Raw genomic sequence first — 15,908 nt, 5'->3', positions numbered from 1 at the left:
GTTAAAATCCAACTCAAACATATGGTCTAATCTGATTGGCTATCTTTAATCTTTAATCTCCAACTATATACAAAATATTCTTGATATCTCTAATACTCAGCTGCTGTCTGCCACAATCAGACCATATATTTCTCTGCCAGCTGCCAAAGCAGAGCATTAAATACTCTTCTTACTCACCAAGATTATGTCACAACACAATGAGGCCATGGCCAAATCTCTGAAGCTTCATTAACTTTTAACCAACCATTCTATTATTTACTAGAAATATGTTGTAATTGAACCTTGCACCAAAAACATAAACACCCAAGAAAGGAAACATTTCCAGTTTAACCCTAGTAGTGTATTCAGCACTTGACACTTGGCTAGAAGTATTATCATCAGCCATTTAATGCCAAAATCTTAGCAACAAGCTGTTATACCCAAAATAGCAAGATACCCTTCAAAGAGATCTTACCATTTTTCAGCCAAATCCTTGAAATGGCCTCTCCAGCAATCTGAAATGACCCATCTGACCTCATTGGTTCTGCCCAAAGTAAACAGCTTTTTCATGATAGCTGTCACAGTTTTTCCTAACAGTTGGGACAGCCTTTTTAGAACAACTGTGACAGTTGACCCAGCAGCCTAAACATTACTGATTTTTCCACTTTTGGCTAAAACCAAAACCAACTAAAGAAACTTCCTTTCTCTTACCAAAATACTTTCCTTTTCTGCCGCTTTTTCTCCAGCAGCTCTTACCCGAAATAGTAAGAACATCTTAAAGCTAAACTTACCATTTTTGGTCAAATCTTAAGATGGATTCTCTGAAGATTCATTGCAATTTGGTACAGATTTTGGCTGATATTCTTTGCTAAAATACCCCCTTAAACTCAGCTTTAAAGGGGACCCTTCATCAACACCTCAAGGGGGGACACCAATGGGGAGGAACTTTCTCATAAGCTTCTCTATTCTTTCTCCCTTGAATGATCTTCTGAAGCTCTTAATGAAGTTCTGAACTTCTAAGTTTTTAGTTTCCAAATTAGGAACTAAACTCTTCAGCCCTTAGCTCATAAATGCCTTTCATAAGCCCTCATACAATCCCAGCAGAAATTCCCAGTAGCTTGGCTAAACACACTACAATACTATTACTCTCTTATACTCATCATCTCACTCTACATATTTTGAAAACACATATATCTTCTACTCATATCTCTAAATATCTCTTTTTTTACTTCTCTTATACAATCTCATATACACTTACTACACCATTACATATAACACACCACAACTCACTAAGCTCCACTCTTATACTCTCTCACTCTGAAATTCTACTATTTTGCTGCCCATAAACACATCTCAATACTCTTCTACACCTATCTTACTGCTCCTATCTCTAAATACCTAAGCACATCTCCATGCTCTTCTCTTACAAAATCTTTCTTCTTGGAAAGCAATCTCTACAATTTTTCCAGCAATTATAATCTCATATTTTTACTATTTTTAACCTCCATGTCTCTCATACTTCCATATATCATACATATTACAAATATTACATCCCACAAAACATTTATATCTTTACCATCTCCACACTTCTCAAGATATGTCAAACACTTATACTAAAAGCTTTTCTCATGGAAGGCATAAATTTCTATTACTAAAGCCCTTCTCCTAAAAGGCACAAAGATTTCATATCAAAACCCTTCTCTTAGAAGGCACAACTACTTCTTACAAAAGTCCTTCTCATGGGAGGTAACACTATTCATAACTTCACAACAACTAAAAGAGCATTGTCAAGGGAAAAACTCATTTAAATGCATGATAAGAGGGGCAAGCTTAACCAGCCACTACACATAGCTGGGCATACTCTCTCTCCCCCCAGTTGCACCCATTTTTCCCCTAAAATCTTGAAGTTATTATGAAAAATTGCTTCTCTACCGCCGGAGTCATTCTATTGGGATGCTGTCTACTCACTAATGCTACACTGCTAGGGCTACAAACTATCAGATGTTAGGACATATGTGTTTTCACTTGTTAAGAACATATGTTACTTATTTATGTAAATTGGCTAATCTTTTGACAAAACGCACTCTACTTATAATTGGGTAGTTCTAGGTGTTTTTAATACTTTAAGAAACAAAGTTTCAAGGTCAAGTGTTGAAGTCATCAAGTCTGTCCAAGAAAAAGCAAGCTGAAGTGCAATTTTATTAAAGCTCGACACCTGCTCGATAGCTACCTCGACACCTACTATCTGTCAAGATTTAAAATTTCAGATTTTCTAATATGATTTTCTTGGGATCCATGAATATGCTTTTGGGCCTTCTTTTCTCCAAATCCTAAACATATAAAAGGATTGTTTTAAGAACCGTCAAATGTGACACAAGTTGCAAAAGCATTGAGCAATCTCTGTTTAAGCAAATTGTGATCAAAGACGAAGTTCTTGACCTAGTTCATCCTCTCTGAAGAAGTTGCTGTGTATTTGCACCATAGGGTTTTGTGACCAAGCATCTTCCTGATCTTCATCATGTAAGATGAACAGAAGAACTTTGCAGACAACCTTTCTTCCTTTAGTTGGTGTTTTAAAGTCGTGTACTGGGATCCGCACATTGGTTAGTCACGTACTTGGGAGCCGTGCATCAAAGGTGGGAACTGTCGCTACAGATTAAGTCCAATTGGGTATTGGGGTAAAGGTTCAACTGTAGGTTGGTAAGGTACTTGGGATTCCTTTACTGTAACCGCTTGATTTGATAATAATGGAGTTTCGGGAGTGCTGACCTAAAAATCACCTGGTGGGATTTTTGCCGTGAGGTTTTTCCCTATTCGTAAACAAAACACCATATCATTTAATTTTCGCTGTATATTTAGCTATTTGGTAATTTGTTTGTGCTTCCACATATTTGCATGCTAAATTGATTAATTAATAACTTGGCTAATTAATTAATTGGTTTAATCACAAGGGGTCATTCAGATTGTGGCCTAGCAAGTGGTATCAGAATAGGCACACTCTAATTAGGTTTCATCTTTGCTGTGTTGATCCATTGACCCCTGCTTGTCACGGATAAAGGACAGTCATTAATTATACCTCCTTTTATTTGATGGCACTAACTATGCATACTAGAAAGTACGCACGAGAGCTTTCTTGCAGTCTTTAGATGAGAATGTGTGGCAAGCTGTAGAGATTGGCTGGACCAAGCCAAAAGACGAACCGGCTGATTGGAATGACGCAAAGATCAAGGCGGCTAACTTTAACAGTAGAACGCTGAATGCTCTATTTAGCGCAGTCACCAATGAAGAGTTCAAGAAGATATCCTCAACTGAAATTGCTAAGGAGGCTTGGATCATCCTCCAGACAACCTAGGAAGGAATAAAGGCTGTCAAAGATTCAAAGTTTCAGAGGCTCACTACAAGCTTTGAAGAAATTAAGATGGAGGAGGATGAGTCGTTTGATGAGTTCTATGCCAAGCTAAAGGACATAGTGAACTCAGCCTTCAATTTTGGAGAAACTATCCCTGAACCCAAGGTTGTAAGGAAGGTGCTCAGATCTCTACTTGAGAGATTTCATGCCAAAATTACGGCAATAGAAGAATAAAAAAATATTGACAAAATTCCTTTGACTGAGCTGGTTGGAAACTTGCAGACCTACGAGCTAGGACTATCTAGGATTGGCAAAACTAGTAAAGGCAAGAGCATGGCCTTGAAGGTAAAGAGCAGTGATACAGATGAGTCTTCCGATGATGAAAATTCTAAGATGAAGTCCTACATTACAAGGCAGTTTAAGAAGTTTATGAGAATGCCAATGGAAGGAACTTCGACAAGGACCGCAGACAATCCAGTTCTTCTCAGTTTAAGAACTAAGACAAAGGCAAGAAGGACACTAAGGATGGTGGTCAGTACACTGTTCCGGCTGGACCAAAGTGCTTCGGATGTCATGGATTCGATCACATGAAGCATGAATGCCCAACATATCTCAAGAGCATTGGGAAGAGTAAGGCACTTGCTGCAACCTTGAGTGACACTGAGCCCGAAGATGATTCCGCCAATGAGGATGACGGAATCTTAAATGCCTTCATTGCCACAGTCAATCCTACTAAAGGGATTGTTGAAGAAGTGGATGAAGAAGAAGAATTGGTGGAGTCCAAATTTGAGAAAATTGATGATCAAGATGATATCCACTTAGCCTATGAGAAGCTTTACAAGCTCTCTAAGAAGCATGAGAAATTGTATAGGCTGACCACTAAGAAGCTCAGTGATGTAGAACTTGATTGTGAAGAGTTGTCCATAAAGTTTGATGAGGCGAATCAAACTATTGAAGCACTGAGATTTGAGAACAACTTTTTGGCTGAGAAGACCAAGAAGCTTGAAGCTGAGCTGTTTCAAGTTAGAGCTCAATTGAATAGTACTTCAAGTGCAAAGCTTGATGAGATGCTGAGCAATCAGAAAATTGCTTCGGATCGAACAGGCTTAGGATATGGTCTTTCTTTCTCTAATACTGCTTCTACTAGTAATACTGTTTTTGTTTCTCCTGCTAATAACACTGAAATTGAGAACACTGATGTTAAAACTGAATTAGCTAGTGAGAACTTAAACAAGGATAAATCAATCTTAGGAGCACCCCCTAATCAAGATAAGAAAGATGCTAAAAACCCTAGGACTAAGAAGGCTAACTCTCAAAAGTTTAAACAAAAGAAGCAGCATCTTTGTCATCATTGTGGAGCTGCCAGTTATACTCGACCTAATTGCTATAAGTGGCTAGCCACTCAACAGAGCAATGGCATAATAGCATCTGGAAGCCAAAATCAACTTCAATCCTCTCTTACTCCTCTTGGAGATCTTCTGAAAGCCCTCATGTTCCTTTCGAACTTGAACGGTTTCAATTCTTCCCCCTCACCGTCTGTTCAAGGGTTCAATCAAAAGAAAAGTTCTTCCAAGGTGTGGAAGAAAAAGGACTCTAAGTGATTTCATCACTTTCTTTTCCCTTCTTACTTTTCTTGTTTGTTGCATTGCTTGTGTGTTTTGCATTTTTGTTGAGTCAGTCTAGTTTTATGCTTTGTTTTGTTTAACATGTTTTTGTGTGTTTACTTTCAGTTTTGTTTACTTTTGTTTTTAATATAAAAATAAAAAAAAAATCAGAAAAAAAAGAAAAACAGTGTGTCTTTTGTGTACATTGGTACTTGTGTACCTTGCATGGCCATTGAAACAAAGTTTCTAAACTTTGTATCTTTTGTAGCTTAGATGATCATCTCTATGCACAACTAAGCAAGTGAGCTTTATGGCTCTTGTTTGTGATGACTAAGATTAAGTTATCTCTTAAAACTTAATACTCATATCACTCTTTTTGATGGGTAGGATTAGAAAATCCTAAGAGAAAGGCATAAATAACCATCTCACTACTGTTGCCCGCCAATCATAATAAGACACCTGTATGCTTCGGCACAGCAAAAGTGCAATGTCAAAGACATTCGTATGCTTCGACATAGCAAAAATGCGATGTCAAATGCTTAACATCTTGGGTATTTCTTTTCTCTCTTTTATATGCCCATGTATGGTATACTAAAATAAAAGAAAATATGCAATGAAAATAAAAAAAAATGAAAAGATCAAAAATGCTTTAAATATGGTTGCAAGCGTGTATTCTAGGAGATGTGGAAGTTATAGGATGTACCTCGAAGGTAATAGTCCCCATCAAACAGTTATGATTGTGTGTGAGTTAAAGTTATTTTCTCATATCTCAGATCGTCATAACATGTATACACATATGCAATCTTGCGATATTTTTCATACACAACACACAATATTCTTTGCTACATTTGATACATGTGCAGGTACAATGTGATTTGGCCATCACAAAGGTTTTACATGTGTTAATGTATGCTCACTAAACTGTCTTAACTTGGTTTTGAAAAATAAAATTGGTTAAACTTATTTAGTGTGTGTGTGTGTGTTTTTGAGGATCCATGACCTTAAATTTTTGTTGAGAGATAATTTTGAGAGCTTCATATGTTGAGTGGATCTTTGGTTGAGGTGTATGATGGATTGCATTCATGCCTGTGTTTTTCTTTTCTCGAAAAGCTGCTTTTTCAACCTATCTTGACACCTCCTCAACACCTCCTCGATACCTGGTTATCTGTCGAGCATCTCAGGCCTTTTTCTTATCGCAATCTCAACAGCTCTTTGACACCTGATGGATCGATCGAGAAAGTTCCTGTCTCCTCGATACCTTCTCGATACCTGGTCGATCGATCGAGATTCTGTGCTTTGAAACTGTTCCTTATTCCTCGATACCTCTCGACACCTGAAGCTATCAAAGGCCAAATCCTCGACACCTCCTCGATAGCTTCCTCGATACCTCTCGACACCTCAGCTGTCAAGATTTACTGAGATGTCTATAAAAGGATTTTTCACGATTTTTCCACTCATTCCTCGATCTCTCTCGATCTGTCTGAAGGCTTTTCATCTCCCAACCACTTTTCTTTCACTCAAATCTTCAAGTCCTCTTCATTTTCGGCCTTCCCTTGGTTTCAATCACTTGGTAAGTTCATTTTTCCCTTCCTTTTTCATGCATTGCATGTTTTGAAACCTAGTTTTTGGGATTTTTGAAAATTTTTGGGGTTTTTCAAAATTGATGAGTTTTTCTTGAAATTTTGGGTTGGGTTTTCATTTAAATGCTCTCAAAATGACATACATTGCATTCCATGTGCATTAGAACGACGTTTACATGCATTTAGATGTGTGCTTTATGCTGTGTGCTGGTAGGATTAGATTGGGCTGAGTCCATGACGCCTTTTGCTTTGCATGCCACATGCTCATGCATTCCCATGCATACGTTCTTTTTGTTCATCATATTTGTTCTATTTGAAATGTGTTGGGACTTTTCTAATTGTCTCCCTCTCTATCTCTTTCTCATTCTTTTACGTTAGTAGTGTCTATGGCACCCAAATGTAAATCCACTCCTGCTCGGAACCCTCTTCATTTTGGAGCTTCCTCTTCTTCTAACTCTGCTCCTCTTAACCTTCGGTTCTGTGATGGAGATGCCCACAAGGCATTTACGGAGAACTTTTCTCGACGAGGTGTTCATTCGGAACGCCAAGTCATTCTAGCAGACTTCGCTGAAACTGACCTTCCCTCTGTCATTCACAGTAGGGGATGAGAGTCACTATGTGACATCCCAGTCACTTGTCCTCTCAGCTGATTAAGGAGTTTTACTCCAACATGCACGAGATAGATCGTTCAGTACCTCTATTTTTCACTCGCTTTCGAGGTACGCGCATCCCAGTCACACCGCAGCTAGTTGCGGATGTGCTTAGGGTTCCTAGGATAGAGTTTCCTGACTATCCTTCTTGTGAGCGTCTAAGGACTGTGTCCAAAGAAGAGCTCATCTCTGCCTTTTGTCAGCGCCTTGCTAATTGGGGTGAGCATCAGTACACATCATATAGGCCTTTTGCTAAAGGTCCTAGATTCCTAAACATGGTGATGAAGTTTGTACTCCATCCTCTCTCTCACTACAACTCTATCACAGAGTCTCGTGCTCAATTTTTGTTATCTCTTCTTGAGCATCTTACTATAGATTTTCCTTCTCACTTTATTCTTTCTATCATAGATGCTCATCTTGATTCGGCGTCCTGTGATAAGCTCATCTTTCCTTCCAATATCACGAGGATCTTACGCCATTTTTCTATTCCCTTTCCTATGTCCGACCACTTCACACACATTTGTGCCATAGATGCCGCTACCATAAATCGTAGTGAGGCGCAGTTTAGGTCGCGACAGGCGGATTCCACTCCTCCCTCCCGTTCGGCTCCATCCAGATCAGCTCCATCTACATCTGTTCCTTCTTCCTCTACGGGCGATGTATCTCTAGGAGACATTATGGCACAGCTGCAGCGCATGGACACTCGCCTTGATACACTCTCCGCTGAGTTGTATCAGGTGAATGTTCGTGTTGGTCGTATTGCACAATGGCAGGCGACCATGGGTGGTTTTGCTCCAGAGGCTACTCCTTCACCACCTACTCTAGCAGCTTCAGATTCTGAGGATGATGAGGATGATGATGATGATGATGATGATGGAGATGCTAGCTCTACTGATGAGATGTCTACATGAAACTCTACCCTTTGTCACTCATGACAAAAAGGGGGAGTAGTTTTAGGTTATGAGAGTAGTCATCTTAGGGGGAGAGTTAGTATAGGACATTTTGATAGGGGGAGTGTTGATATTCTTAAGGGATGTAGTGAGGTTTTTATGTATCTTTTCTTTTCTATTCTTTATAGATACATTGATCTTGTGTATGAGGTCCCTTGACCATTTTTACATACATTATACTTATACTTCTTTGTATATGTGGATGTATGTTTCTTTCACCTCTCTCTTCATGTATTGTTTATTCTCTATCTTTATACACATGTTCATTATATTTGTATTCAATCTATTATTTCTGTTTCACATAAGATGCCTTGATGAGCTTTGTTTAAAGTGTTTCAGAAATACAGGTTGTCAAAGTCTACTTGCCATAAACTCTCTTCTTGCAAAGTTTTTGAAGAGTTTGTGTTAGGATAGATTTTATTGTATTCAACAAGTGAATATGAGTTTAGTGATTTATGACTTCTCTCATATGTTCATTTGCTTGTTGTGGTTTTGTCACGGATTGCCAAAGGGGGAGATTGTTAGGACATATGTGTTTTCACTTGTTAAGAACATATGTCACTTATTTATGTAAATTGGCTAATCCTTTAACAAAACGCAATCTACTTATAATTGGGTAGTTATAGGTGTTTTTAATACTTCAAGAAATAAGGTTTCAAGGTCAAGTGTTGAAGTCATCAAGTCTGTCCAAGAAAAAGTAAGTTGAAGTGCAATTTCATTAAAGCTCGACATCTGCTCGATAGCTATCTCGGCACCTGCTATCTGTCGAGATTTAAAATTTTAGATTTTCTGATCTGATTTTCTTGGGATCCGTGAATATGCTTTTGGGCCTTCTTTTATCCAAATCCTAAACATATAAAAGGATTGTTTTAAGAGCCGTCAAGTGTGACACAAGTTGCAAAAGCATTGAGCAATCTCTGTTCAAGCAAATTGTGATCAAAGACGAAGTTCTTGACCTAGTTCATCCTCTTTGAAGAAGTTGCTGTGTATTTGCACCATAGGGTTTTGTGACCAAGCATCTTCCTGATCTTCATCATGTAGGATGAACTGAAGAACTTTACAGCCAACCTTTCTTCCTTAAGTTGGTGTTTTGAAGTCGCGTACTGGGATCCGCGCATTGGTTAGTCACGTACTTCGGAGCCATGCATCAAAGGTGGGAACTGTCGCTACAGATCAAGTCCAACTAGGTATTGGGGTAAGGGTTCAACTGTAGGTTGGTAAGGTACTTGGGATTCCTTTACTTGTAACCGCTTGATTTGATAATAGTGGAGTTTCGAGAGTGCTGACCTGAAAATCACCCGGTGGGGTTTTTGCCGCGAGGTTTTTCCCCATTTGTAAAAAAATTACTGTGTCATTTAATTTCTGCTGCATATTTAGTTATTTGGTGATTTGTTTGTGCTTCCACATATTTGCATGCTAAATTGATTAATTAATAACTTGGCTAATTAATTAATTGGTTTAATCACAATGGGTCATTCAGATTGTGACCTATCATCAGAGATAAGCGACTCTGTTTCCTTACCTTTAAATTTATATCATTACATAATTACTTCACATTTAAATACATATTACTTTATTCCAACTACTATTACAACTGTTAACTAAGGCTTAAATTCATTCAAATGCATGATAAGAGGGGAAATCTTAACTAACCTCTACCGCTGGCATCCTACTGGAATCTTATCAGCTCATTCATGCTACACAACTGGGCTATAAACCATACAAAGATAAGTTACTTTACTTCCATATCTTTAAATTTACATCATTTACTCCAAGGTTACTTCACCTTTAAATACAAATTACTTTATTTCAACTACTATTACAATTACTAATCAAAGCTATCATATCAAATGCATATTACATATTTATTCAACCATTATTATGATTCTTAGACTTCGGCTTTAATGGCTTTGTAGGCTTAAAAGTACATCAGTAGCCGTTGGACCACGTCACGTGGCCCAATGTTAAGTTCCAGATGCAACTCCCCAAAAAGAACCCGACCTAATAAGGTCATCCTTCCAACGGACCACACGTGGCTGGGCAACCGAAAAAGGGCCCCAAACACATACTTAGGTGGGCTAATTTGGCCCAAGCAAAACAAACCTAAAAGTCTCTCGAGTAGGAGATGTTATCTCATGCATGGGGAGCATGAGACTTATGTCTCTCTAACATACGGGCCCCACATACCCTTACCATGCTTAGGGGGGCAAATTCGGCTCAAGCTAAACAAAGCTAAAGACCTCTAATGTAGGAAATGGTATCTCATACATTGGGCACATACAAAACTTTTGCTTATAGTTGAGACTAGTGTTACTTCCATTTCAGAATATGAGCCAACAAACTAGTACTTGTTAACAACAATGTTACAAGTAATTTGCAGTTGTCATATAACAAGTGGCCTATAATTTTGTGCAAGACATACACTTTCAATTTCTTCATGGTCAGAAAAAATTGAGTATTACTGTCATCATCACTGTTTTGCATTGATGGGTCATCTTTTTACAAAACCATCATCACATAAAATGTAAAAACCTACCTTATATCAAAGCTCAATAGTAAATATTTCTTATAATAGATTTTGTTTAAGTTTCTAGTTGTCAATTTCTCACATAGGTGGAGCACAAATAAAAAACCCAAACCTAAATAAAAAGAATCACGCTATCTTTCTTCTTTAAAAATAAAAAATAAAAAATAAAAATTAATAAAAAATAAAAAAAAGAGAAGAAGAAGAAAAAGAAGAAGAAGGAAGCAACTGAGAGAAAGATTTTAACGTTAATTATATAGCTTTACACTGTCGTAAATTTATTTGGGAATTTTTTTTTAAAGCATTTAGGGTGTTCTAGATAGTAGACTGTAGGGGTGTTCACCAAACTGCATAAACCGTACAAACCACAAAAATTGCATCAAAACCGCCCAAAAAATGGCTTAACCGCACCACACCGCAAGTAATAGTGCACCGCACCGTACCACACCGCATGGTACAGTGCAGTTTGCAGTTTTATAATAAGAAAACTGCACAAACTGCACCGCACCCCACCCTCTTTATATATTAATTTATTTATTTATTTTTAATATTAAATATATTATTAATTGTTTAGGCTGAGTAGGAAACCGACTTCAAACTGAATCTTATACATAGTATCGCACATGTGACCGCAAAAATGAGGTGCAGTGCGGCTATGGTCTTGGCTAAACTCTAAACCACACCACACCGCACATGTGACCGCAAAAACAAGGTGCAGTGCAGTTATGGTTTTAGTTAAACCGTACCGCAAAGTGCGATGCTAAAAATGGCCTAAAACCACACTGTACCGAACCGCGAACACCCCTGGTAGACAGATCTCTGCCTTCAAAACCCAACTCTAGCGGGTTGATCAATGACCCAAGTACAATCTGACTAGATCTACCAGATTCAATGAGATCTAATCTAAACTAGATCTCACCAGATCTTCTCCATTTTTCATCTCTTTCTACCAATTTTGGTCTCTATTAGTTCCTATTATTTTCAACTTAACATCAATTTTGGTCTCTATAGTAAACTTATCATATCATATCATATATCATATATTATATACTATATATAATAGTAGAAACATTTTCCTACAATTAAGAAGGTGTTGCTATTGTCTAAAAAAAAAAAAAAAGTTGCTGCCATGTAGGAAAAAAGTTCATCTTAAATTCTGCCATGTGCACAATTAAAAAGCAATATATTATAATGTTTCACAATAATAAAACACCGTTTTATAGTTTTTCCAAATAAAATAAAATAGCCGTTTGAAATACATGGATACTCCAGAAGAAAAAATTGCCAACGATGCAGACATAGAGAAGGAGGGAAAAAAAAATTTACGACACAAATATAGACCATCGGCCGTTCCCTTACCAGACTTCGACAACTGCCACATTTACAGTAAAACCCAACCAAAAGGCTGATCCATACACCATTTGAAAGCCCAATCACTACACCCGTATAAGGGAAAACAAAAACATAAAAACCAAAAAAAAAATGGTTTAAGTTTTTTGAGAATCTCGCCCTCGATTAGCTCTTCAAGGAGATATGTAACGTTGAATTATTAAACAGAGAGACGAGGAGAAAGAGAACAATAGAGAGAGATTCGGTCAGGCATAAAGAGTGGAGACTGAGAGAAAATCTAAGAAGACAGTCAGGTCTCTGCCACCATCAGATCCGTATCCTCCACTGGTTAGTCTTTGTTTTTTGGTTCTTTAAATTTGGGTTTAAATATGATTTAGATCTAGGTATTTTGATTGGATTGGATTGTATTGGATTAGATTGGATTGTATTGGATTGCATTTAGGTTTTAAACTTTAATGTAATATGAAGTTCGACATAGAATGAATGTCTTAGCATTGTAATGTGAACTTTAATGTTCGCAGTAGTACACTAATATTTGATAATATGGTATTGCCTGTTACGGTTTGTGTTAACCGATGTAAGTGATAATATTGATGATGGTTACGGCTAATGCATCGGTAAGATTCCTATTACTATTGTAGTGTTGTGATTGGGTTTCAGTGTGACAACGTATTAAGTTTAAAGTTTTTAGTGTGTAAAATTCTTTGATTGCCAGATACGTGTATCGTAGTAAGCAAAGGCAACCAAAAGCAACTATATATATATATATATATATATGTGTGTGTGTGTGTGTGTATAACTGTTATATTTGGAGTTTAGCTCTGATTGAACTATAATTATTTAACTATTATAGTTGCTTTTGGTTGATTGTAATATTACACAAACTTGATTCGTTTTACTGTGTAAGATTTATTTACCATGTTCAGTGGCGACTCCAGAAAATTTTTTCAGGGTGTTCCTCAACAAGCATAAATTACACAATCTAATAAAAAAAAATTTATATATTGACAACAACAACAATCAAAAAATATGCAAATATATAAAATTTACAATTGCCTTCTATGAGTTTTCATCTTTTGAAATCGTTGCATAATAGTCTCATTATCAATGCTACAAGCTACATTTTTTTCAATATACACAACTAAGCAATCATTCATCAATTGATCTCCCATTCGATTGCGCAATTCATTCTTTATATATTTCATTGTTGAAAAACTTCTTTCTCCTGTTGCAGTAGCAACTGGAAGGGTCAAAGCTAGCTTCACAAGCAAATAGACTAATGGATAAGTCTCGTGCTTCCTTGTGCTCACTAACTTTTTAGCAAGTTCACTAACTCCTTGAAGCTCTAAAAAGAAGTCATTGCTGCGCATATCAAAAATGTAATTCTACAGTTGAGAGTCAAGTGCCAAAATATCTGTCCCAAGAAAATCAGAGGGATAGAACTTAGCTAGACGTATCAATTTTTCCTTATCGAAAGCCACAAATGAATTACTTGGATCCAAGCAAGCCATACAAAGTAGCAAATCGGTATTCACCTCAGAAAAGTGGTTGTTAAGCTCTTGAAGTTGCATATCTATGACTGTGCAGAATAGCTCAACACGATAATGATGTAAATTTGAATTTTTTTGGGTGTTGCGTCGCAGCCTCCCACTAACTACAAACATTGCTTCCATGTCCAAGATAGGAATATCATGTGAGTTACAAAAAAAAGATACTTCAACCAATAAAGATGCCCATCCATCATCTCTCATCACTTGCAACCGTTGCTTAGACACTTTAACAAGATCCATAGCATTTACTATATCTTGATTTTTTTTTTTTTTTTTTTTTTTTTTTTGCAATGCTATTGACAACTCATTTGTGATCCCTAAAATATTTTTCATCAAGTGTAGAGCAAAGACAAATTCAAAAGTTAGAATTGACCTCATAATAGATCGAGCTTCAACTTTTTGGTCGGAGAGGCCATCTTCTTCAATAATCTCTAATACATCAACAACAGCAGAGAACATCAAAATCAAGTTCAGAATAGTCCCATAATATGATCCCCAACGTGTATCACCAGGACGTTTAAGATTTGTCTCTTGATTCAAACCTTGCCCACTTCTACGTACACCATTCTCTAAATCTTCTTTAATTTTGGCAAATTGTGCATCTCGAAGAGCATCTCGTCTCTTACAAGAGCCTCCAACAATAGTTACTAAATTACTAACCACATAAAAAAATTCAGCAATGTTAATGTGATTTTTAGCAACAGCAACAAGTGTCAATTGAAGTTGATGAGCAAAACAATGGACATAAAATGCTGACTTGTTCTCTTTCAAAATTAAAGTTTTGAGTCCATTGATATCACCTTGCATATTACTAGCCCCGTCATAACCTTGCCCACGTAGGTTCGACAAACTCAAATTATGTTCACAAAGTAAACCTTCAATAGCATGCTTGAGTGACAAAGCAGTGGTACTTGCTACATGTACAATACCAAGGAACCGCTCTATAATAATTCCTTCTTTGTTCACATAACGAAGAACGAGGGCCATTTGTTCTTTCACTGAGATATCACGTGACTCATCAACTAATATTGAAAAGAACCCATTGTCAAGATCGTTGATGATGACTTTGGATGTTTCACGTGCAATTGCATTCACCATGTCTTTTTGAATATCAAAGTGGGTAAGCTTGCAATTTTTCCAAGATTTTTGCAACACTTCATTGATAGATTCATTGTGATCCCCCAAAAATTTTAAGAGCTCAAGGAAGTTTCCTCTATCACTTGAACCTTGAGATTCATTGTGACCACGAAAAGCTAATCTTCGGCATAAAAGGAATTTTACGCAATCAACTATTGCATTTAATTGAATCCAATATTCAGTTTTATCTTGTTTTGATTGCTTAACAAAAACACTTCGAATGTGTTGCTTTTCCTTCAGTAGATCTTCACTCTTCTTGACAGCTTGGTTATGAGCACTATTAACTTCTCCAACATGGGAATCTAACTTTGCAACATGATTCCAAAGTTTGAATCCCTTCGTTACAAAAGTCTCGCCTCCTCCTTGCTTACCAACATCTTGCCCAAATAGGTAGCAATAAAAACAAAATGCCGCATCCTTGTCTATACTATATTCCAACCACTTTCTATTTATATACCATTCCGATCTAAATCGACAGGGCTTTTCAGAAAAATATGATACAGGGTAATTCTGAAGAACTGGTTGACAAGGGCCTTTTGTTAAATAATATCTTCTGATTTCATCATGATTATTAGGATGATAAGATGATATCTTTTGTGGTAGCCCAGGATCTGAAGGAAGATTTTCTAAGTTAAAGTCAATACGAATTCGCTTAGAAGATGTAGATGAATCTTGCACAGGGAATGAATCTTGCACAGGAGATGAATCTTGGGTACGTGGTTTTCTTATCAAATATTTGTCCATAATTCTAGCAAAAGAATAAACAATAAACTATAAGTTTATTTGAAATATTAATAAAATTATTAATTATTATTGTTTAGTTGTTTCATTAATTTGTTTTTTTTTATAAATTATAATTCGTTATATTGTTGTTGCATTAATTATAAAATTATTAATTGTTATTTAGCCTAATATATTAATTTATTTGTCTTTTATAATGTATTAGTTAATTTAATTATATAGCTTTAATTATTGTTATTTAGCGTAACAATAAACTATATTGTTTTAAATTGTTTGTTATTAATTATACTACTTTAATTTATTATATTTGTTTGTCTTTTATTTGTCTTATGCACGTTACACATTCTATGTGCATCACAATAATTAAAATAGTGTAAGGTGTAGCACATTACACTGCTAATCAGCAATCACAAACAATAACCTGCCAATCAGAAAATTTCACAACCACAATAGACAATTTACATCACACTAAAAGACAATCAATATATTACTAA

The 15,908-nt window shown here is 36.5% G+C and overlaps 1 protein-coding gene across 1 annotated transcript; it reads right to left on the bottom strand.

The window, feature by feature from the left end:
• Nucleotides 1-235: 235 nt before the first annotated feature.
• LOC136070800 (uncharacterized) lies at nucleotides 236-15,417 on the bottom strand. Its single transcript, XM_065781248.1, has 3 exons — nucleotides 13,910-15,417; nucleotides 455-523; nucleotides 236-362 (listed from the first exon to the last, which is right to left on the bottom strand). Exons 1-3 carry the CDS (start codon nucleotides 15,415-15,417, stop codon nucleotides 236-238), a joined length of 1,704 nt encoding a protein of 567 aa, XP_065637320.1.
• Between the last annotated feature and the right edge of the window lie 491 nt (nucleotides 15,418-15,908).

Source organism: Quercus suber, unplaced genomic scaffold (assembly GCF_002906115.3).
Source record: "Quercus suber isolate HL8 unplaced genomic scaffold, Cork oak 2.0 scaffold_14, whole genome shotgun sequence".
NCBI classification, from domain to species: Eukaryota; Viridiplantae; Streptophyta; class Magnoliopsida; order Fagales; family Fagaceae; genus Quercus; species Quercus suber.
This window is presented reverse-complemented; position numbering and strand designations above follow the sequence as displayed.

Bases quoted from the DNA above. Each gene is read 5' to 3' on its own strand.
- LOC136070800 (XM_065781248.1), bottom strand. From the start codon at position 15,417: ATGGACAAATATTTGATAAGAAAACCACGTACCCAAGATTCATCTCCT. The intron at 524-13,909 runs GTCAATTCTAAC...TACTTTGGGCAG, and splicing joins GAAGCTCGATCTATTATGAG to AACCAATGAGGTCAGATGGG. The intron at 363-454 runs GTAAGATCTCTT...TAATACTTCTAG, and splicing joins AAGGATTTGGCTGAAAAATG to CCAAGTGTCAAGTGCTGAAT.